At 37.8% G+C, this 23735-nt stretch overlaps 1 protein-coding gene, 1 long non-coding RNA gene and 1 pseudogene across 8 annotated transcripts in view; 2 read left to right on the top strand and 1 right to left on the bottom strand.

The window, feature by feature from the left end:
• The window catches only part of Rab28 (RAB28, member RAS oncogene family), a 77080-nt gene extending 61604 nt beyond the window's left edge, over positions 1-15476 (bottom strand). For 5 of the 6 annotated variants that reach the window (XM_087582126.1, XM_087582127.1, XM_087582129.1 and 2 more), the window contains exons 1-3: positions 15204-15476; positions 10895-10991; positions 5786-5874 (exon numbers count right to left, since the gene is read on the bottom strand). In XM_087582126.1, coding sequence (XP_087438252.1) covers positions 5786-5874; positions 10895-10991; positions 15204-15278 — 261 coding nt within the window. In that variant the 5' untranslated portion in view covers positions 15279-15476. The remainder of the gene's footprint in view (positions 1-5785; positions 5875-10894; positions 10992-15203) is intronic. The other variant, NM_053978.1, reaches the window with a different exon arrangement.
• Positions 15477-15537: 61 nt separating this feature from the next.
• LOC120096626 (uncharacterized) lies at positions 15538-22984 on the top strand. 2 transcript variants are annotated; one of them, XR_015637075.1, is made up of 3 exons: positions 15771-15853; positions 18899-18952; positions 22518-22984. It is a non-coding gene; the product is annotated as an uncharacterized LOC120096626 (long non-coding RNA). The 2 variants fall into 2 exon arrangements; XR_015637076.1 differs by lacking the exon at positions 18899-18952 and having other exon boundaries at positions 15538-15853.
• LOC148001392 (DNA-directed RNA polymerase III subunit RPC6 pseudogene) lies at positions 18984-19951 on the top strand (annotated as a pseudogene).
• Positions 22985-23735: the final 751 nt, after the last annotated feature.

Raw genomic sequence — 23735 nt, 5'->3', positions numbered from 1 at the left:
GGCCATCATCTTTCCCCTTTCCTTATGCCATGTTGCCCTTCTGTTTCCCTCCCTAACTCAGCCTCCAGTTGTCCTCTCCTTCCCAAACCTTTTCAAATGACCTTTGAAAAGCATACTTCAACCTTAAGGAATCCCTCTTTCAATACTAGACCTTCCATTTCTGTTTCAAGAAGACACAACCACTTTTCTTTGTAACATTCAAGACTCTTGTACATAAACGCAAGGTAATGTACTCTGTCTGCATGTTTCATGTATTTCATAAACATTAGTCATTACAACAACTACACAGCATTCTCAAGGTAAATAACTGATTGCTGTTTGTAAGCCACACGCAGTGATGGCCATACTTCATGCCCTTCATAAGTTCTCATTTTTATTTTAATTTCATTAAAACTGGCAAATGACACCTTAATTTTAACTATAAATTTCATATTCTTAATAATTTTCCTAGTGACTGCATTTATTATAATTTTATTTAAATTAGACTATAGTAATCTTAGTCTTAATTAAAAATATTAAATACATCATAATTTCAAAAATTAAAGGTTCAGGGCTGGAGAGATGGCTCAGAGATTAAGAGCACTTGTTTCTCTTTCAGGAGACCTGGTTCAATTCCCAGAACCTGCATGGTAGCTCACAACCATCTTTAGCAATAAAGCTAATTATAAAAAAGAAAAAAAAAGAGTTCATTGATTGGGTTTTTTTTTTTTCATCTAACCTGCAGGAGGAATAATTTACTTCATTTCTTGAGCATCTTTTTTTTTTCCCCCCTTCGGAGCTGGGGACCGAACCCAGGGCCTTGTGCTTGCTAGGCAAGTGCTCTACCACTGAGCTAAATCCCCAACCCCTTCATTTCTTAATTATACAGAGAAATTAATTAAATCATAGATACTAGATACTATGCAACAGCTATAACATAGTACACTTACAATATAGAAAAATACTAGTACAAATGGACTCAGCAAGTTGTATTTATATATTTATGCATTTATAGATACATAAGAATAATAATTAAATAAAAAGAGACCATCAATTTAAGAAGACCCAAGGGAAGGAGGAATAGAAATAGCTGAAGGCAGGTAAAGGAAGGCAGAAATAATATAATTTAATTGTTAAAATTACAAATAAAAACATTTTAAAGAAACGTTAGTGCATGAAGACTATAAATATAGCTGTATTTGGCAAATATTCAATAAAAAATCATAGTAAAAGGCCTCGAGAGTCAAGCTTTTAGATATAATCTGTCTCTAGCTGTCATGCTGGCTCCAAATCATGTTCTTGGTAGTTAACAAGCAGGCTTGTCTGTGTGGGGCATTGATGCACAATAGTCGTTGTGTTCTACCTCACAAATGACTACACTTCATTGAGTTTATGCTCAGTAGAGCAGTGTTTGCAAACCACTTAGATTCCAGGATGGAAAGAGCTACAAAAATGAACCATCCAGCCCTTCCCTGAGGTTTGTTATTAGCCTCTGTTAGCCACAGGTTACAGGGCACTAAACACTATGTCCTGTGTATTTGCTCCTAACCACTAGGAAAAATAGCCTAAAACATCTTACTGAAGACTTCTAGAAATTTTTAAGTCAATTTAAAGTCTAGGCATTTAACTAGAACTTGTTTTAATTCTTAAATTGTTCTTGTCAAAATTATCTTAATTCTGGAGTTCAGTTCAATTGGTTTCAACCTACACTTTTTAATAGGACTTTTGCTAAAGTTTAGTGTTGCTAGGAAAAAAGTGAAGAAGGTAAAATAATCAATTTTATCTAGAGCCTAGTAAACTTCCATCATTCAGATAAATTTCTTCCTGGACACTAATGCTTTAAAAAACATTCATATGCACACAAGGAACAATACTCTGCATCTTATTGACCCAGACTTACATAAGATAATTCTTCTACAATACTGAAGAAATATGTAAGACAATTCTATAAACAATGCAGAAGTCAGAAGCTCAACCAGAGGTTTTCTAAGTAGCATATTAAGCTAGTATCCTAAAAGCATACTCCTGGAACATTATGTATGAAGCGTTTATGTCCTGTTAAAACATAACTCCCTAAACGTTGGTATCCTTGGCTGAGGTATATTATTTACATATATTTCAACAGAAGCACCTACTGATAAATGTAGTTTTGTATATTTGACATACCTCTTAGGTTTAGAATTTCTGGAGAGCACAAAAAAAGGTTATTACAGTATCATTAACTTATGATAATTTATTTCGTCTTCTCAGAATTTCAAGTTTTTGGAATGAATTTCTCAGCAACACTGTATTATACTGTTACTTAGCATAACAGAGAGCACGCTTGGTAACAAAATTGTGACTAAGAAGTCAGCATGTACATCAAGGTAGAGCCAGGTATAACACATTCTAAGACGGTATATAACACTCACTTTCTTCCAGAAATGAACTTCATTTCACCAAACCCAAGTGTTCTCAAAAAGTAAATATAAGAATTCTGGGGGACTGGAGAGACGGCTCAGTGGTTAAGAGCACTGACTACTCTTCCAGAGGTCCTGAGTTCAATTCCCAGCAACCACATGGTGGCTCACAACCATCTGTAATGGTATCCGAAACCTTCTGGTGTGTCTGAAGACAGCTACAGTGTACTCACTCTACAGTGTACTCACATACATAAAATAAATAAAAATCTTTAAGACTGGGCTGTAGACAGGCCTGTAGAACATTTAAAAATAGGTAGCAATGAATATCCTAGTAAGAGCACCAGTGGAAGGGGAAGCCCTGGGTCCTGCTAAGACTGAACCCCCAGTGAACTAGTCTATGGGGGGAGGGCGGCAATGGGGGAAGGGTTGGGAGGGGAACACCCATAAGGAAGGGGAGGGGGGAGGGGGATGTTTGCCCGGAAACCGGGAAAGGGAATAACACTTGAAATGTATATAAGAAATACTCAAGTTAATAAAAAAAAAAAAAAAAAAAATTCTGGGTACCAGATGTAGCAATGCATGCTTTTAAACCCAGCACTTGGGAAGCAGACAGATCTCTTAGTTCAAGGCCAACCTAGTATAAAGAGTGAGTTCCAAGAAAACCAAATTACAACCCCCCCCCAAAAAAAATCCTATCTCAGAAAAGAAAAAAAGAAAAAGTAACCAAACAAACAGAAACCTGAAGGAGGTTCTATCCAACTTCACATTTTAAGCATTTATGTAATAATATAAAATATACACTGACTAGGGACATAGTTACATAATATTATGAATATAGTAAATTAGATACCTGAGAATAGTTAGCATATTTTGTGACTTTCACCACACTATTTACTTTTATATAAAAGCAATACATTTTTAAATAATTTAAATGATATATTTTACATGATTTAAAGTAAAGCAAAAATAACCAAATCCAATTCATACACAATGTGCTGTACAATTTTAAAGCAAAGAAGAAAAGAATCAACTTTTGTATTATCTGTCCAATGATGTATAAATTACTTCTATTTGTCTACCAAGAAAACTATTCTGGGTTGACAAGACACCTCAACAGATAAACACATTCCTACACAACGGTGGAAGGCAAAAACAGACTGCACAAAGTTGTTCTCCAACTTCTACAAGTGCACCATGGCACACATAAACACAATTTAATTTTTAAAAAAATAAGCTACTCTTTGTGACACATTGAGTCATTTATAACTAGAAGAAACAAAACAAGTATGTGGCCTGTAGATGTATTTTATCTGACAAGGAGAAAAAAACTCTGTTATTTTCAAATCCAATTTACACACTCTCATAAGTAAAAAAAAAAGGACTATGGCTCCCTGCATCCTTCTGTCCAGCCACTTCTCTTCTGCCTAATATCTATCTAAACATAATCAGTTTAATAAGAGGCAACAAGGACTGGGATGTAGCTCAGTGATGTAGCTTTAGCCTGGTGTGTATAAAGCTATGGGATTAATGTTCCAGTCCCATAGAAGAAAAAGCTCTAAACAATTGCAAGAAAGGACAAAAAAATATGAGTTGCAGCTTTTAAAAGTTAGTGTATGTACACTACCAGGTCATATAATCACAAGTATAAGTGTGAACCATAAGCAGAACGACTTTCCAAAAAAAAAAAACAAGATAATGCACAAAAGACAAGAAGAAAGTTTTAAATGTCAAACCTAAGTGAAAACAACTGCCTCTGGGACCATCACAAATGATCCAGAACCCTGTCTTCTCGTTTACACTTTTCAGCATTTTATAGAGTAAAGTAGATTCCATATTCCATGGTTACTGATTAAAGCCAAATTGTGTAAAATTCTGTCTTTATCCTACAGATTCATTTTTTATAAGAAACAGTTTCACTTAAGCAAGTTATGCTTTCTATACTTAAAACACTGAACTCTAATAAAGCACCATGATGAACATTTAGAGATTACCCTCATGTCTCGTGATGATGGAGAAGCTGCAGCCTAAAACCAGAAGCAAGAGCAAAAATACATAGTCCTGGGGAAGAGTGCAGTAAGTGCCCTGCACTCCTACACTTGTCCACAAACATGCTACTTCAGTAGACAATGATAAATAGCATCACTGCATCCTTAATGTCTCTGTCAAAAAGAAAGAGCAATCTGCCAAAGCATTTAAAAGGTAATTATTCTTCACCGGGTAGCTTTAAAATAAAAAAATTCCTAAAAAGCTTTGCTAGTGTACATTTTCTATTTGTATAATTTTATTTAAAACAGAATTATAGCCAGGCATAGTGGTTCACACCTGTAATTTCAACTCTTGGTGGCTAAGGCAAAAGGGTTTAAAGCTAGCCTGGGCTACAAGTGAGTTCCAGGCCAGCCTGAACCATAAAATTAAATCCAGTCTTTAAAAAAAATAAATTAATAGATAAAGACACAAGCATAAATTATATATGTTACAAGGTCAGATTGCCAAAAAAATTTAGGCAAATATTCAAATGTCATTTATGCACAGACTTTCCTTTGAAAACATACTATTATTATTATTAAACTACTACATTATTTCATACCTATCATATCTACTTATCTGATACAGAATAAGATTACAAACATTAGTCTGAATTATAAGTAATAAGTCAATATACAGGTCAAAAAGACAGATATGTTGATATATCTTTTGTTCCTTTCAAATGAAATACCCCTTTAACTATTTCATTCAGTTTATTAATTGTAGTCATGAAACCAAATTACTGTATTTATTCAACAAACAATAGTGTTTAGTAAAATGAGTACAAGAGAGTTTTAAAGCATTTTCCAATTTCCACCAAACCATTGCAAATGTAGTCTGGAAAGAATGAAGCCGAAGGACTCGTACATATAAAATCTGAATATCAGATAAAAATCAAAACAGCGAGCCAGACGTGGTGGCCTATGCCTTAATAAAAGTACTTGGGAGGCAGAAGCAGGAAGACCTCTGAGTCTTAGGCCAGCTTGGTTCAGTCAGAGTTTCACATTGACACCCTGTCTCAAAACAAATCAAGAAAAAAAAAAAATGAAATTAGCCAGCTGGAGACATGGCCCTGCCTGCTTTTCCTAGAGAATGTTGGTTTAACAGCCCCCACACAGCAGCTTCACAATTGTCTGTAACTCTAGTCCCAGAGAATCTGAGGCCCTCTTCTGGCCTCCTTAGGCACCACATACGTTTAATAACAGACATATGTGCAAGCAAAATAAATTAAGAATTAATTAATTTAAAAAATCCATACACATTAAATAAAAATAGAGTAAAATTAAAATTCTGTGTTTATGTATGATGTATATCTGCATGCTTTTGTAAGGAAAGTAAGTATTTAAAATATTAAGGTAATCATAGAATTTATATCATACCTGTGCTCCATAGATGTATTTATCCAACATCTTGCCACCTATTGTCTGCCCTCCTATATCCCAAACTTGAAGAGTAACATTCAAATTTCCTAGAATATAAAAATAATATAAAATAGGAATACAAAAGACTAACAGTCTAACAGCTAAGCACAGTGTCACAGAGCACTAAGTAACAACAATAAACGCTGATATCTATTTGCATTTTCTTCTGCCAGTTTACATGGTCAGATATTTAAAACTAAAAACACTGTTGTCAAACAAATTGTGTGGGGGAAACTTTTCCTGATACTTCTATGGAAACACCTTTATTATTCCATTTAATATAAAATAAAATTCAGTGCCTAGCATGGTGATACATGTCTTTAATCCCAGCATTACAGGAGAACCACTGTGAGTTGGTTGCTACCCTGATCTAGGACAGCCAGGTGTATACAGTGAGTGGGTGAGACGCATCTCACAAAACAAAAATAAAAAAAAAAATACTATAGACAGTAATTTACACATTTAAGCCTTAACAAAATGAAATATTTTTAGAGAATGAATCAATATAAAACATATTTACAGAGAAAAAAGAATACTTTCAATATAAAGATAAAAGTTGTACACACTAATCTACCCAATCACTAGTTCTAAACTCCATGTTCTAAACACACTATAAAAATGCACCCATAATTTCTATTCAAATGAAGTTTTAATTTGAATGTCAGCTATTATATGTAAAGCTAAACATAATAATTATGTTTTCCTATTTAATCTCTACAACATAAATGGTAAAGAGCTCTATTCAGAGCCCAAACAGTATTTACAGGCAAAGTGTATTTCTAACCTCTACGATTCATGCCTGTACAAAGCATGATGATTGAAACAAACTATTATGTGTCCTTCAAAGCCTTCATCGTAATCTAATGTTCTACCCCATACAAGCATTATAAAAGCTACCAAGAACACTAAAAGGCAATCTTTGAATTCATGTATGCATTTTATAAAACATTGACATGAACAAAAATTGAATTAACTTTTCTCTTTTAACAATATAACTAATTATTGAGCTATGAAAGTCAAAGACTATGTACAATATGTATTAGTTGAAAATTTCAAACTTTTTTCTCATAAAATTATACTGTTTTCTCCAAAGTCTATCCTGGTATCTTTGAAATGATTCACAAATTGGAAACTTTTTTAAATAAAAATTTAGAAACTAAAGAAAATGAACTGTCTTCAAAAATAAAACAGATTTTAAAACCATGAATTTTTAAATCAATGTAAAACACTAAAATCTGAGAATGTCCATTCCACCATTTAACTATACTTATGAAAAGAAAACACGACAGTGAATTAATCACCAAAGTTTTTCACTTCAGCCTCATCTCTGTGGACTTGTATTACAAAATGTCCATTATTTAGATGTAGATCTGTCCCATCTGCTACAGTGCAGAGATGTCCAGGAGCAACACCCATTAGCACTACTGAGAGCTACTGAAGTTTATCACCGTGGTCATTGCCATACATGCAGTTCCAATGAGGTGAGTAATGACCAAAATGTTCTTAAAGCTGTATTAATTTGAAATCCAAATATTACATACTATTAGCCAACAGACTTATAAATTCAGTTTCTTATAATTCGAACTTTTATAAAAACCAAAGCTAAACTCATCTTTTCAATCGAGTTTGCTGCCATCTCAAATCAGGTGGGAACAAGCTAACTCTCTAGAGAGGTATGAATGAGGTTCTAAAGCCTGTAGCCAACAGGCAGCAGTCTGCTCATTTCACTTGCAAAACTCAAGTCCTCAGTTTACAGCAAAAGACAGCGCTCCCCAATAGTAATGCACACAGAGTAAAATTTCAGGGCACACACTAATAATTACTAAGTATTTAATCCCATTTCTTCAAGGCCCAATAATCCCTACTGTTTAAGCTAGCACCCAGATATGACGCTTTCCCCCCTCCCTCTTCTTTTTCGTTCTGATATCCAGAGCCTCTATGAATTACACATTATAAATAGTTTTGCTATAACTTCATGAACACTCTTTACAGTATGCTTCCAAATTCTGGTGAGAGTCACTTAAGCAGACAGCTCAGATACTTAGTTGCCATCTAGAAGATTTACATTTGTGCAAGAAGGTAATTTTAAGAACTTTATCTTTCTAAATAAATACTTTTTGTTATTTGCTTGCATTTTATTTATATAAATTCCAGTCACTAAGAAGTAAAATTCCCCTAGAATTATTAGTAACATATAACTTTACTTGCAAAACAATAGCAAGAAAAATTACTATTGCTTTTACCTTCAGTGAGTAATATCATCATCATAGTTATTTCATATCCTTAGAAAAATACTTTAACATCTACATTTTAATTTTAGACTTATTAATACACAAAAATAAAAAACTGGATACTTTCTACCTGAGGACCAGAAATAACATAAAACTATGATGCAAACTTATTTACATTTAAGTTTTTGTCAGCACATCATGCAACAGCTATTATATTTTCAATATAGCTATAAAGCTATACAAAGATGTTCAAATATAATACTTTTTAGAATCGAAAATTCATCTAACACAAATTTTTGAACAAATAAAGGACATTAAAGAAACTATCAGCACTCTAACACTAATCTCAAGTGCAAAGTGCTGTAAAATCCCTGTCCTCTGTAAGAAATGACATATGACTAGGGAAAAAGATTAAATGAAGTGGCATTCATATTAAAAGATAAAATACAGGTCAGCTGCATTTGTCGTGAGTCAAAGCCACCACAGGGACTCACCAGCGACCCTGTATAAGTACACTTGGTGCCTCAGTTAACCTTCCTTCGAGCACTGCACAGTCACCAGGGAACTCAAAAACACAGGCCTGCCAAAGACTCCGAAATCCTTTTCACAGTAGAACGAGCGCTGTTTACTGGACTGTACCACAGGTTTCCTGAAGGTATTTTGACTAAGGCTCTTAAGAAGCTCTATCAGCAGAATCTCTGACTAACCGATACACTATTTTAAGCAGCAAAATCTGCACAGTGGTTGCATCCAGACTATACAGCATACCAGATCGTGAAATACACTAAAATGGATGAGTATCACAAAGTAATGACCTTGAAAAGATGCATAAAGAAAATACGAAAAAATGAACAGGGAGTTTACAACTCTAACAATGTGACTAACTAAACTCATGACAAATATTAAATTCACATGCTATGTTACATTACTATAAATGCAAAGAATGTTTCCTGTGATGTTTTAGTTAACAAATGATACAAACACTAATCATCATACCTCAGACATTACAATGATTTGAGACTGGAGTCAGAGTATGCAGAGTATATATTTAATATTATTTAATATCTTATAATTTTATAGTAAGTCAAAATATACTCAAATAATTTTTAACTGAAATACCTGCGAAAATTTTGAATCCGTTAAATAACCAAAACTGTCTTCTAAAAATATATAATTTTTTTCTAGAATTCTACTTATCAAACTTCATTAGAAAAATTGAAACATTAAAAGCATACATTTCGAGATGCCATTTTTAACCTAAAATGTTTCTAAATCTAAATATATTATAAATTTGCATCTTAAAAATATCAACAATATTTTATAAAGTAGCCACAAATTTTGAACTCATATCATTGTGCAACAGGTCAGAAATCATCAGAAAATATATAAAATATCCCAAAGTATCTTTTGTTTATAATATTAATATTTGGGTAGATTTTTGTTGTTTATTTCACCCTTTCAACTAAACAATTAGAAATTTTAAACAAAACTAATGAGGTAACTTGCTTAGTTAATTAATCATCCCAGTAAAATAACTGATAAGAAAACACTGTATTCTTATCCAGCAACTAGAATCACTAAGTCATACTTGCGCAATGATGTTTTCAGTATGCATGCTGTAGAATTTGTGCATGTATCTATCCTATTACCAACTGCTCACTCGGTATGAACAAGTAAAATGATATTTGAATCTCGAATGCAGGAAAAGAAAATATAAATGAAACAATGAACAACTACACATATACTTCTCATTAAACCTCTGAACAATAATTGAGTAATGGAAAAATTAGAATTTAGATTTTTTTTTCTCATACTGTATCACCTAACTATTTTGGATTGAGATGCAATTATAAACTATCAAAAAAGAAATAACAGGAGATAGTACAAATGAGATATAAACACTGTTTCCAATTGCCAAAAGCTTTCCGTAACTGCTCTATAATTTTCACAGAAGTTACCAATAGATGGGGCATTTGGGAGGGAACTCATTCTAATAATACTGAAACTTACTCACATTCCAGTATAGGAATCTGATATTACAATTGCAACCACTTAATTCACAGAGAAGACAGTGATGGTTTTTTAAAAATCAATCAAGATAACTACTTTTAATAATGTATTTGAAACATCATTTTATCTCTGAAATTAAGTGGATACATTTTAAAGCTCCAATTGTTCGGAAACTAACCTGAAACATAAACCGCTCTTTTTGTGTTATTATTTCCCTGTATTTCCCACAGAATGTGCTGCAACTAGCATCTAAATAGTTTCTTTGCATGGTGAACTGAAACATCGTGAATGCTCAAACTGTACTTTTATGAGTGCCCAGGGACCCTAACTTTTAGTGGTCTATTAAATGCCAGCAATTTCATGCTGCCTTGCATAGAACAGCATTCACATATTAGAGCACAGAAGTTCCATAGCTACATTATACTTCTGTTCCGATTTCCAAACAAAAAACTCAACAGAAGCTAATCAAAATAGTATTTTAAATCCTACCCAATATTTTTACATTTAATTAATACAATAGCAGTCAACAAATGTATAGAATTTGATTTTTTTAAAGCTTCCTGAAATTTTATAAGCAACTATTATTTATTCTTAAGAAAGATAAGTACAGAGTTGCTAGTAACAGCAATAGAATAGGGAAATGTATAAACTTTTTCTTACCCCAGTGGACAGTATACTCTCATACTAGATGCTAATAGCTAATTTCTTTACATACTCCTGTGAGACTTATGTAACCTCACACAGGTAAGGTTCTAAAGTCTCTTACCTAGTAAGATTGTCCTGTGAGTGAGACTTACACAATCTCATAGGTTTTATAGGCTCTCACCTGGTAAGGTAATCCTTCTCAAAAAGAAATCCAGTCCTATAGTCTGCTTGTACTGTTTCCCAAATGTCTCTTGAGCAAAACACGTAGCTAAGGAAGTCTAAAAAAATAGATGCACAGGATAGCAAAATTAATTTCTTTGTTTAAAAAAAATGTAAACATAAGAACACCTCTAAACTGATTAAGTAATTCTAGCATGTATACTTTAATTAGTCCAACAAACAACCTTTAGCAGCTATAGTCAGTCACAAGTACAGAGATTCACCCTCCCCACACATCCTGCACTGGCCTATAACCAGCAATGGGAACAGGAGCCTAATCTAATCAGTTAAGTTCATCAGGTATTCTGATTTTCAAGTGCCTCCTCCTTGATGAAAATTAGACTCTGAGAATTGTAAATGGGAACTAAAGCAACAATGTGATTAAGATCTCAATTTTACATATTGCTTCAATAAAATTTTCAGAGAACTCTTTTAAGTTTACTTCTAAGGTTACATGCTCCGAGGATAGCTGTACTATTAGCTAATAATAAGAAACACTGATTAAGGAAGAGAAAGCTACTTGTAGAATTTTTTTGGTTTTTCTAAAAGAAACATTGTGTTCATTTTTCTCTGTACTTAAGACAGCAAAAATAATTATACAGAAATATCATGATAATGTGTATCATTTAAATAAAAGGGCTAGTATTCTGACATTAGAAGCAAACCAGCAAAATAACTATTCCTTATCTGAAGACAGTGCTAACAAGTCACAAGACATTATAAACAGCTGTTTACGCACATTTTAAATAAAAGCTCTAAATTTCACTGACGGACTCGAAGGGTTTCCTTTGAGAGTCATTTCTTATCAAAGCACAAGATACTCCTAGTAACAACTGAAATGATTCTAAACTCAGAATGAAGCATTGCACATGCACTGCTCTTACTTGAAGGCCTACCCAAAGGCAGAGGGAGGGGGCATTGCTAAACCTCAGGACAGGCTGTCAGGTTTTTTGATTTTGATTTTGATTTTTGATTTCTATCTTTTTTTTTCTTTTAATTTTGCTTTATTTTAAAACTCTTTTAAAAAACTAGGATAAATAGTCAATTATGATATTAGAACGGAAGTTCTAAGGAACCCTTGGCCATATTTCAAGTCCTTTAGCAAGGTGAGTTACATGTCTTTTACTTAAGGGCCATATATTTTTTTCCCACAAAGGACAATTTGCACACTCTAGCTCCAAACTCTTTAATATTCCAATAACGTAACTATAATAAATGTCCAATATGTTTGCATCGAGTATTCATTGAGCACTCCCATATGAAAGATGCTCAACCGGACACTTAGAAATAAACTCACTACATGGATTCTCTCATTGAAGCTCATAACAGGTAACAGTATCAAAATGAGAAATCAGAAGATGGAGCTATGTGATTGTAAAGACCTTTTGGGTTTCTCTGAGTTTTAACTATTCCATTGAGTCCGGCAAACATAAAGCAGCAAAGTATCTGCAAAGAGGCTCAGTGGTCTAGAGAAAAATACCATCCCTTACAGTACTGCAAATATTCCAAACGTTTCGCATATGAATGGTTGAAATATTTAAGTCAAGAGCAAGGCACATGTCCAGTCTAGTGTTGGGTGGGATAGTTTTCACTTTCATTTAAGGTTCTCTAATGTACTGTCCTTATATTCAGTAATATTCAGAAGTGGATACAAGTGGGAGTGGGAGAGCACAAAACCAGGGAAGAAAAACAGCAAAACAAATTTTATTTGGAAGATGCAATAATGAAACCTAAACTTCATTTACTAAAAAAATTACACATATTTGGAAAGATTCTGAGTAAAGTTCTTTCCTTGAAAACACAATTTCCAGATTTTAAAAGTCCTGCCCTCAAAACTCTGAGGCAAAACAAAGCCTCAAAATCACAGGACTTCCAAATTCAAAGTAATAAACTGCCAAATGCCTAGGCCATAAGTCATACATAGTACTAATCTAGGTTCTTAAATCATCTGACATTTTGCTATGAAAATGAATCAACTGCTTCTGTGGGAGGCACTTCCTCTTCAGTTCTTTATCCTTAGCGTCATTTTTCATATTCAATAATTTCTCACAAGTTTCTGTATAAATGCTCTCCTTAAAGTGATCAACCAACTACCATTTCTGAAATAGTTCTATTTGCTTGCTGACGTGTGTTTGTGTAGGCTTGGGAAACATTCTTTATCCAATCTATATCCTGAGATGATACAAAAGAGGTATCGTATTTATTATGATAACAAAAAGAATGTTTTACTTCAGAAAATCTTAAGCAATTAAATTGAAAATCTGGAACAGAAAGGAAAGACATAAAAAACACATGGGTCTAGAGGGATGAATGAAGCATCTTTTCCAGAAACTGCTACTGGTCTTTCTAGTGCTATTCTTTACTGCTGCTCTGCCTGTGGGGATAAAAATGCTGAGAGCTCAACTACTACAAAGGTGGCAAAGAGTCAAATGAGGATGCAAATAATGAAAGTGAGGCCGAATTTCATAAAAGGGAGTAAGAGGAGCAGAAGAAGTGTGGTGCTGTCAATAATCCGAGAGCTGAGCACACTGTTAGAAATCAAAGTTTGCTGTGGTAATCATGGAACACGGTTAAGGTTCAGAGGCTCATTTCAGAAGGTATGGAGAAAGAAACGTTATGACATTTTAAAATATATTACTTAAGCAGATAAAGGCTGAGTCAGGGCCCCATAAAAAGATCACTCATTCTTCAACGACAACCTTAACTCAATCATACAGAAGAGAAAAACATTATACATTGTTCAAAACTGAACAGAACTGTTAACAGAGGTGCAAATTAATTACACCAAACTTGCAACAAAGGCAAAATAATGTATGACTGTCTAAATTTTTAATATATATAACTATGAATAAATTTCAGCATGTATTAAATATTAGCAGAGAAATGAGTAAAACTTAAAGAAAATATAATATCAACTATTTTAAATATGGAATGAGATATACTTAAATATTTAAAAATAAAAATAATAGTAGACTTAATAGGCAATCTTGGGGTCCTTTAGATAATAGTATTATGAAGTGCATGGTTTTAAATGGAATGCAAGTTCAGTTGGTCACTGAATGCAAATGAATATTTGAAACAAAAACAATGTGAAGTTCAGAAGAAAATCTATGTAATGCAACCTATAAAATATTCTAGCTTTGTGCTGAATTAAAGTTTAGAAATAATACTGATGCGCAACAGTTTGCTTGTTTGAAACGTTTGAGTACACAATATTTCATGCACTTCCTAAACAAAAGCAGGCAAGCTCTGTTCTTTGCTTAAAAGGATAGAATCACATTAAACTCATTAAACTGTTTTTCTTCGGGACAATGTTCTACAGCCAAGTATCCTGGGAAAACAAGGTACGGATTAACAGAAGACTCCAAATTTTGCTGAGGAATGAAACCTTCAGTAGCGGGCCTATGAACCCAAATTTCAGAACCAAAGCACGAAAGGGTGTGCAAAGTTTCCTTCCGGGAGTGATGCAAACACTGTCACCACAGAAACCAGGTCCAACTCCAGCAGTCACACATGCTGGAGAACTGTTTTCCTAGGAAGACTGTCCGCTGGCAGGGCAGAGGAAGAGAAACTTTTGCTACCTTCCCCAAGAGAGCTGCGACAGGTGTGAGGGCGCCCAGACAAGAGGGCAACACTTTATTGGGAAGGTAAACCGCAGTCCCTCGAAGACGCTGGGGACCCTCTCCCTAGAGCGAGTACCAGGCACCGAGGCAATGTTTATCCCATTTCAGTTCACAACTTCGGGTCAAGAACACCGGCCTAGGAGGCAGGGAATTAACTGCCTGCGGGTACTCTCCAGCACGCGGCCATTCATTCCTGCAACCAACGGTCACAGAAGGCTAGGTTTTAAGGCAGAGGTTCCTGTGTCCCCCGACATCCTGACCACCACGGGGGCTCAATAAATCTATTGAATGAACCCTTGCACTGACTGGTGCTAAGACCGGAAGTAAAGTGACAGAGGACACTAAAAAGGCAGCTAAGGTGTACGGAGCGCACTCGGCCAGTGCATCGTCACGATTCGTGTGGGTTTGGGTAGTGTCCCACCCCAGGAGCTGGCCTTGTCCGGCGGGCGGGCGGGCGGCCGGCGGGCACGCGCACAAGGCGCAGGCGCGAGGAAGGCCGCGGCCTGAGGCGAGCCAGGCCAGCCAAGTCTGAGGGGCAGCTGAAGAGGACGCCGTGCTGGACAGAGCTCGGCACCCCGTGTGGGCCCAACAGGCTGATGGGACCACAGTTCCTGCAGTCCAGGAAGCCGGGCCCGCCGGAGGACTGACCTTCCCGGAGGTGCCGTCCCCCAGCACGACGATTTTCAGTTGCCGGTCCTGGCTCTCCTCCTCAGAGTCTGACATGGTGTCCGAGGATGCTGGCCCGCCCCCGAGGTGGAGGACGGGAAAGAGGAGGCCTCCGGGGGCGGGGGTGAAGAGGCCAGCAGGCTGCACGAGCGGGTCCCCCGCCCCGGCGTCTCCTCAGCCCTGAAGGAACCCAGGGAGAATCACTCGCCGGCCGCCATCTTGCCCTCCTCCCCTCCCCGACCCCAGCAGGGCTCCGCCCCCGGAAAGCCCCGCCCCGTACGTCACTGAAAAGATGCCCCGCCCTGCGCCAACCATCACGGTGTAATGGGGGAAAACGTAGAGTCAGACTGGTCGTCCCGGTTTGCTCGCGGGGAACATTGGCTAGGAAACAAAAGCAAGCGTTTCTTTATAGTTTAGTGAAACCAAATTAAAGCAGAGTATCTCTCGGCCGTTCTATCCTTCTTTCTTGTTTCCATGAGGCCCAAGGACATAACTCATATGAGTGAATTAGTCCAAGGGGTTAGGTTGCCATGGAAGCCTGGAGCCAGGAAGAGGCACAGGGGCGGGGTCTGTCTCTGGGCAGCGGGGGACGCTTCGGGCTGCTCCTCCCCTGGATCCTTCCTGCGGTGAAGGTGAGCACCCAATAGGAGGTTGGCGGGCTAGTGGAGCAGCTGGAAACTGCTAAGGCCTCAGCGGAGTGGAAGACGTTAGCCAGACTCCAAATTTCATTAGTAAGGCAGAACTGAGTGAACCGAGTACCATCCCATTGACCACACAGTCTTTACCTCCAAGCAGCAAACCTCAGAATGGCGAGGGAACCCTGGGGTTCCCATGAAGTTAAAACAACCTTCCATAGTAGGATCAGGGCCTCCTTTTCCTTTCATACATTCAGGAACTCACAAGCGGAATTTGCTGGAGGAAAACTGTTGTGTAGGACGGTGCTGCTATATAAAATGGAAACAGTTGTGATCTAACAGTATTTTAAATATCTGTGACCAGATAAGAGGGTTTAAATGAGAGTTTAAAAACTGAAAGCCAATTTTTTGTAAAGCAAAAAGGGGAAAGATCTTCTTGTATGAAAGACTGTTAGCCTTGATTATGTCCAAGAAACAATCCAAAGGAAAATACAACTAATCCACAAAGTACAAAAATGTCATTGGATTCTCACAGTACTCATGACAGGATCTGGTAGTAGGACCCCTTCAAAAAGTTGTGAGAAGACTCCCAGGCACTTTATGAAATCGGGGATCTTTGCAAGTACAACACTGACTTTAACACAGTTTTTCAGGCTTATACAAATTGGATTTTAATACCTCCACGGTCAAGAGTATGTTCATTTATGAAACACGTAGACTATAGATGAGTGACCTATAGTCCTTAGAATAATCTCTCCTAGTTTCTCACTGCAAATTCCAACTAAACATCCTAATACCATTGCTCTACCATGCATGACTTCTCAAATCAAACCAAAACTCCCTACACTAAAGATGTTTGTGGCTCAATAATGCTTAATCTTTCAAATATTAGTGATTGTTGCCTTCTTCACAACACTTCTGAGCATTGAGGACATGGAAATGAACAAACCTATAGGACCTAACTCTGAAGACTTTAGTAGACTAAATCACATAAAGATATCAAGGCCTCCTTAGCAAATATTAGCCTATGTAATAGATGTGATTTCCAGATGTGATTAAAGATCTAGTGACAAGAAGACTAATAAGACTTCCATTCATTCACATATATCCTTATAAGGAAGAAGTAGAATCTGAGCTGGATCAGACAAAAAAACAAGGCAATATAACCATGAAAACAGAGATGGTAGTGATGGAGCCACAAACCAAGGAATGCTGGTGGCCAGGAGAAACTGGCAAGGATAGAGAACAAATTCTCTTCTGGAGCTTTCAGAGGGAACACATTCCCCACACCTTGAGTTCAGTCCAATGGCACTGATTTAGAACCTCTGTCCCCACAACTTCAAACAAATGTGTTGCTTTCAACTAGCAAGTTTATGGTAATTGGCTATAGCAGTCACAAGAAGCTAGTACAATATGAGACACTAATACTAATACTAACAACATTTGTCAGATAGTTAAAAATATTAAAACAACTCATAGATGGCAATGTTCATTATTACTCATCACTAATGAAGGTAAAATAATTTCAGAAAACATTCTGTTATAATCTTTTTTTTTTAGACAAGACCTTACTATATGTAACCCTTGGTTTGCCTGGAACTCACTGTTATAGACTAGGCTGTCCTTAAATTCACAGAGATCCATCTGCCTTTGAGTCCCTCGTGCTAAGATTAAGGGAGTGCCATTATTCAGGGCTCCCTTTGTTGTATTATTAACAATCTAATAAAACTGTTGCGATTTAAAGCTGAAATGTCTCCCAGAGGAGATAAATAATCATCAGTGGCCTACAATAGCAACTTGCCTACAAGATATAATGATACAGTAGTTTCACAACTATTATAGGAGGTACCAAACTTCACACACACACACACACACACACACACACACACACACACACACAAACACACAGGGTTTAATGTCCAGTCTATCTGATGGGAAACTGTTAATGGAGCCAAGAACCTGAGACTAGATAGATCATGGGCTTTTGAAGAAAACCAACTACTATTACTCTGTTAACAGAACATAGTAATAAAAATGACTCCAAATGGTATACTACTATAGATCAGTGCATCACTCAACTCTCGTCAGAGAAGCTAGTTCTTACTGTAGAAAGTGATCTGATTAGCACTAAGACCACAATTGGGTAATATGCAGAAAGTGAAACATCATGGAGCACTCAACCCTACATGGGATGTCTTTATCAAACCTGCCCCCCCCCAGCCTCAGGCATCAATGCAGAAGAGGAGGCAGAATGATTATAAGACCCAGAGATAGGAGATGACTCCAAGGAACAGTGCCTTCCAGAAAGAATGGAATTGATTCACATATGAACTCAGAGACTTTGGTATCATACACAAGACTTACGTAGATTCAAACTAGACAAAAACCTCAGCACTAAGAAGAAGTGGACATGAAGTCCGGTCCCTAACCAGAAAGCTATGAACAATGGATTCATGCTGGAAGACTAAAAATTTTCTCCAGAGGGACAACCTAATGGGTGAGCCTGATAGCCTGAGTTCAACCTTCAGAACCTACATAAAAGTGCAAGAAACGAACTGGGTCCCCAAAGTGGTTCTCTGATCTCCACACAAGGCCATGACATGTACACCCACTCACATCATTATTATATTGGCTCACATACATATTAATATTATACACAATCATGCACACAAAACAATTTTAAGACGATTTTAATAATTCTGCTCATCAGAAGACCCATTTAGGCTAAGGATGTTTTTGAGCCATAGAGTACTTAACTGCCATGTGCAAAGCCCGGGTTTTGACCCACAGCACCACAAAATAATAGTAAATGGATAAAACAGAAAACAGGAAGAATAAGATTTCATTGCATAGCTAGATTTGGAAACTCTACTCATGTTACTAAAAATTCACATGCACACAAATAGAAGTATGGGCTTGGATAAGCATGTCACAGAAGAGGTAATAACATGACGAGGTTCTCAACTTCATTAGTTAATAGGAGAAAAGCAAATGAAAACTGTAATGAGCTAGGACTACACCGTACCTATTATGTTCTTACAGAGGCAGATATTGTGGAGCAACGGGAATTGGAGCCTTTCATCTTTCCACACACAGGTAACAGGAGTGTAAATCTCTGTAAGCACTTTAGAAGCCCATTTGACATCATCTACTAAAGTCAAACACACAACTTCATTTCTTGGGGCCACTTGTCCATCCAGTGCATGTGTGCCTCCCCCAGGACTTCCAGCACACTCCACAGGAGTGACTTTTCTTCTAATCTTGAAAATCGCCCTCTTGGCCAAGGTGAATGTGAAGGTGCAGCCACAAGACATGGATCTGGTGAAAATAGAAAGCAGAATTATAGAATTATGCTACCAGTTCCCTTATGAAATCATAGATCAAATAATCTAAGCTGAAATGCCACACATAGAACAAAACAATGGGAGTGGTCATCAGTAGACTGATGTCTATGGGTCAGCTGAATCTTTTAAAGAGTGATACAGACCTCTCTATAAAACGAAGGATTCTCAGAATGCTAACAAAATGAAGGGGTCTGATAACCAGGAAAACAAGTCTCTCAAGTCATGGAGGACGCGGGAAAGAAAGGAATATGGAGCACAGATATTTGAACAAAAGTAACCCGCCATTAACAGAAATCAATAAAATTCTCAAGAATTTGGAAAGTTAAAAGCCTATAAAAGCTTTAAAGTCTGTAGCAGCCTCCCCTTCCCCCAAAAAAACAAAGCCAAATAAAAAAATTCCAATAAAAAAATCCAATGCTACACAGAGACAGTTCGTTAATTTCACCACACAAAGTATGGAAGTAACTCCTTGAACTGGACATCAGCAAGACAGAGTTGGCCATAGAGGACATTAGAACCATCTCAAACACGTTTATGAAGGGAACGTGGCGATAACTCATCACTGTGAAGTATGGCGCTGTTGGCAAATGGACACATGAAACTGTACAGGACAGACAGCCCAACCCTCCTACCTACATACAGGCTTGGTCCGGGCACCGTGTGAACTCTGTAGTTTTTTGATGACCACCATAAAGTCAGTGAGCTTTTGACATCTATTTGAATTTACGTATCAGAGTGGTTTAAATTTTAATAAAAAGCTATGGACTTTACTCACAGTTGGCAAGTTAATTACCTGGAGAGGAAATAATTCATGGCGGAGCATCTGATTTCTTTGAAAGCATGCTTCACAATCATGGATACTGACTTGCTGCTATTCATTTATTTGTGAAGGCAAAACACAACACAAATTAAGTTTAAAAAAGTTTAATAGGGTGTGGGGCAGTGAGAAGTAGCCAGGTCCTCGGTTGAGCTAAAGGCTTTGAAGCTCGAGAGGCCCTGAAGGTACAGTAGGAGTTTCACCAGGTCCCTGTCACTAGCTACAGCCCCCCCGCATATATTTGTGGCCATCAGTCACCATCTCAGACAACAGGAAAACTGTGTTGTAGGCTGAAGACAGATCTCCATTTTAGTGAGGTACCTAGAAGCCTGTCCCTGTGAAAGGTATTTAATGTCAGGCACCCCGGAGAAGTGGTATACAGCATTATACATCCACTTCCCATTATGATAATCAATGGTTGGAACCACAAACTGTCTCTTCATCGAGATCCACCACGGAGAGCCATGGAAGCCATCCCCTATAGAGCCATGATCTAGGCCATCTAGTCTCCCATAGAAGACCTCTCTGCACTCCCAGCTATAACCGCGCCTAGCCTTCTGCCATCAAACCAAGGACTCTCCCCATGGGACCTGCCAGAGTGCCCCTTCCACCACCCCGTCCATGGCTTGGTCTAAATCCAGCATCCAGCCCACTGGGGGACCCCCACTCTGTTCTCAGCTCTTCCGTGACTCACAGCTCACAGCGGTGCCTGGTGTTTAAGAGCCTGAGAACCCCAGGGCCTCATTGCAGGCTAGCCGACCCCGGAACTAGCTCCCAGCTGTCCCATGTCTTAGCCTGAGCTTTCCCACTGTGAGTAGTGCCTCAGCCAGGCACCTGCACAATGGGGCATGGGACAAGCACAGTCAAACTTCCTGTGTTCTGCCTCTGCAAATGGCCATGCCCTGTGGTGGAGCAGACGCTGGGCCCATAACCCTACAATAGGGTTTTCTTCAGTAAGTAAAATACTTTGAAACTCTGGAAGACCAAGGAAAAGAAGCCAGCAAATGTTTTATTGACTAAGTGCTGAGATAATGGCTAGAACGGGAAGACTTTCACTTGGGTTACTTATTAACACTTTCATTGAAAACATTATATCAGCTTTATCGCCACCATTTGTTTCTCCTTGGATTTCACTGAGAAGGAATTTTAAGTGGCGCAGGCAAGAACAGCTGATGGTGGGTATGAGTGCCAGCTCGGAGCCTGCATGGTAAGGTGGGCATCCCTTTTCCACACTGTCAGTCCCTCTTCACCTCAGTAGTGTTCTTGCTGTTATACTGGCCTCGCTCCCAAATTCCGTTGTCCAGGTCATGTTTTCGGATCACTGATATTCTATCCTAAAGGGGAAAATCTAACTGGGCCTTTGTTGTTAAGGCTATACATTTCTCTGTAGGGCTTAATTGTATTATTTGCCAGTATTTTTTCCAGATTCTAATTCCATAACGATAGTGTGACCTCCTCTACCACTGGCACCAAATCCAAATTTTGAAATCTAATTTTGTAATCTGTGTGGAAGGTAATGAGTAGGACCTTTGGAAGATGACACAGCATGAGTACTGAATTCTCATGATAGAATTAGGGCCTATATAGAAGAGACCCAAAGTGTTCTGTTGGCCCTCCGTTGTGGGAGAACACAGGAAGAGAATAAGGAAGCCCAGCCCTCATCAGGCAGTAATCTACCAGCACCACACACTTCCCAGCTTTTAGAATGATGATAAATAAATGTATTTTCTTGATTTAAAAAAGTCAATTTTCGGGGTTGGGGATTTAGCTCAGTGGTAGAGCTCTTGCCTAGGAAGCGCAAGGCCCTGGGTTCGGTCCCCAGCTCCGAAAAAAAAGAACAAAAAAAAAAAGCCAATTTTCAGTAAGTTACTCAACGAAAATCTCTTCAAAGTCATTCAAACGGATGTTATCCATAGACATGTTATTCTTAATACTCCAAACTGGAACTAATCCAAATGTCCATCAATCATTGAGATATGACATAATCATACAACAGAATATTATACAGCAATGGAGATTAATGGATTACTATATGCTTCAAGATTAAAGAATCACAATATTTTTTGTTTGACAGTTTCATATGCTTATATACCAGGTGTTTTATTTAGGATTTGTAATTCTGTGAAGAAACACAATGCCCACAGCAATTCTTATAAAGGAAAGCATTTCATTGGGACTTACGTACAGTTCAGAGGTTTAATCCATTCTCGTCACGCCATGGCAGCACACCAAAAAACATGGTGTTGGAGAAATAGTTTAGAATTCTGCACCCAGATCCTCAGGCAGCAGAAAGAGAGACACCAAACCTGGCTTGAGCATTTAAAACCTCAAAGCTCACACCCAGGTACACACTTTCTCCATCAAAACCACACCTCCCATAATGCCATTCCCTGATAGGCCCATGGAGGCCATTTTCACCACCAAGATCTTTTCATTCCCTTTCTTCCCCCCTCCCTCTGCTGGAAAATTTCTTCCTAACTGGTCCTTCTCTGACTTTCAGGTCGTCTTGAGTATGACACTTTGAGTTTAATGCCTGAGTGTGGGTAGGAAGATATTTACTGGAGCACGAGCAGAGCGTGAACAGAAGTCGGTGGCTACACTATTGAGGAAAATGAGGCCTTCTCCCTCGATAACTGCCAATAGTCCCTCAAAGAGGGTGTCTCATGGACCCATTCCCCATCCACGGTGAAGTAATAGTCTACCTAATCTTGTACGTGTCTAGTGCAGGTAATCATGGCTGCTGTGAGTTCTTGAGTACAGTGGCTATGTCATGTCTAGACGTTATCTTTCTGTTGTCCATCTCCCTATCCTCTGGCTCTTAAGTTCTTCACATGCCTGCTTCAGGGATGCTTCCTGAGCCTAGCAGGGGGTGATATAGCCATCACATTTAGGGACATGCATTTCACCATCACTTAATTCTTATCCCTTTAGCCAGTTATTTAATATAATATTGAATAAAAGAATTTGGACACAAATGAGAACAACTTCTATGATTATTTTTATGCAAGGTTTAAAACTCTGCTGCCATTAGATGTCAAAACAGCCATTGCCTCTGGGAAAGAAAATTTTGGAGTAGGAGGAATGTCCTTTCTTGATTTGATCCATGGTCATATGGACATATGTACTTTTGGATGATTCAAGATTTATACCTAACATTTGTGTAAATATGTGCTTATTGTGACCCCACCTGCCCCTGGCTAATATCCATCTACAAGGGCAAAGGGGAGCAGAGATGACGGACAGGGGATTCAGAAGCCCTATGAGCAAATCCGGAAATGATGACATCTGGACCAACTGTGAGAGGCAGATTAACTTTCCTCGGGGTGATAAGCTTATATAGTTTTGGGGATGGGGATCAGAATATCCAGGATGGGCAAATGCCATTGGCTGAAGGCTGAAGGGACTGAGATGCTGCATTAGCAGAGAAGCATTCCAGGAACCTCAGAGAAAGGAAGTCGAACCTGTAATCTTAACCAAAGCTACATGACATTCTGTAGGAAGAGGCATGTGAGGGTTTTCAAACTCCTCCAACAAGGTCAAAGAAGGGGAAGTCCTACTAGTGAAGGGAGCCCTCCAATTTGCATTGAGTCCAAAAAGCTATATAGACAATAGTAGACTTCAACCTTAATCATGGCAGCAATGCATTGCTTAAAATTATGTGTGTATGTGTGATTATAAATGCATAGTAAAACTAAAAGTAGAGGAATATAAACTAAGC

This window comes from Rattus norvegicus, chromosome 14, assembly GCF_021556685.1.
Source record: "Rattus norvegicus strain SHRSP/BbbUtx chromosome 14, alternate assembly SHRSP_T2T, whole genome shotgun sequence".
Classification (NCBI taxonomy): Eukaryota; Metazoa; Chordata; class Mammalia; order Rodentia; family Muridae; genus Rattus; species Rattus norvegicus.
Note: the sequence above shows the minus strand (reverse complement) of the source record. Positions and strands in the feature narration are given on the sequence as shown.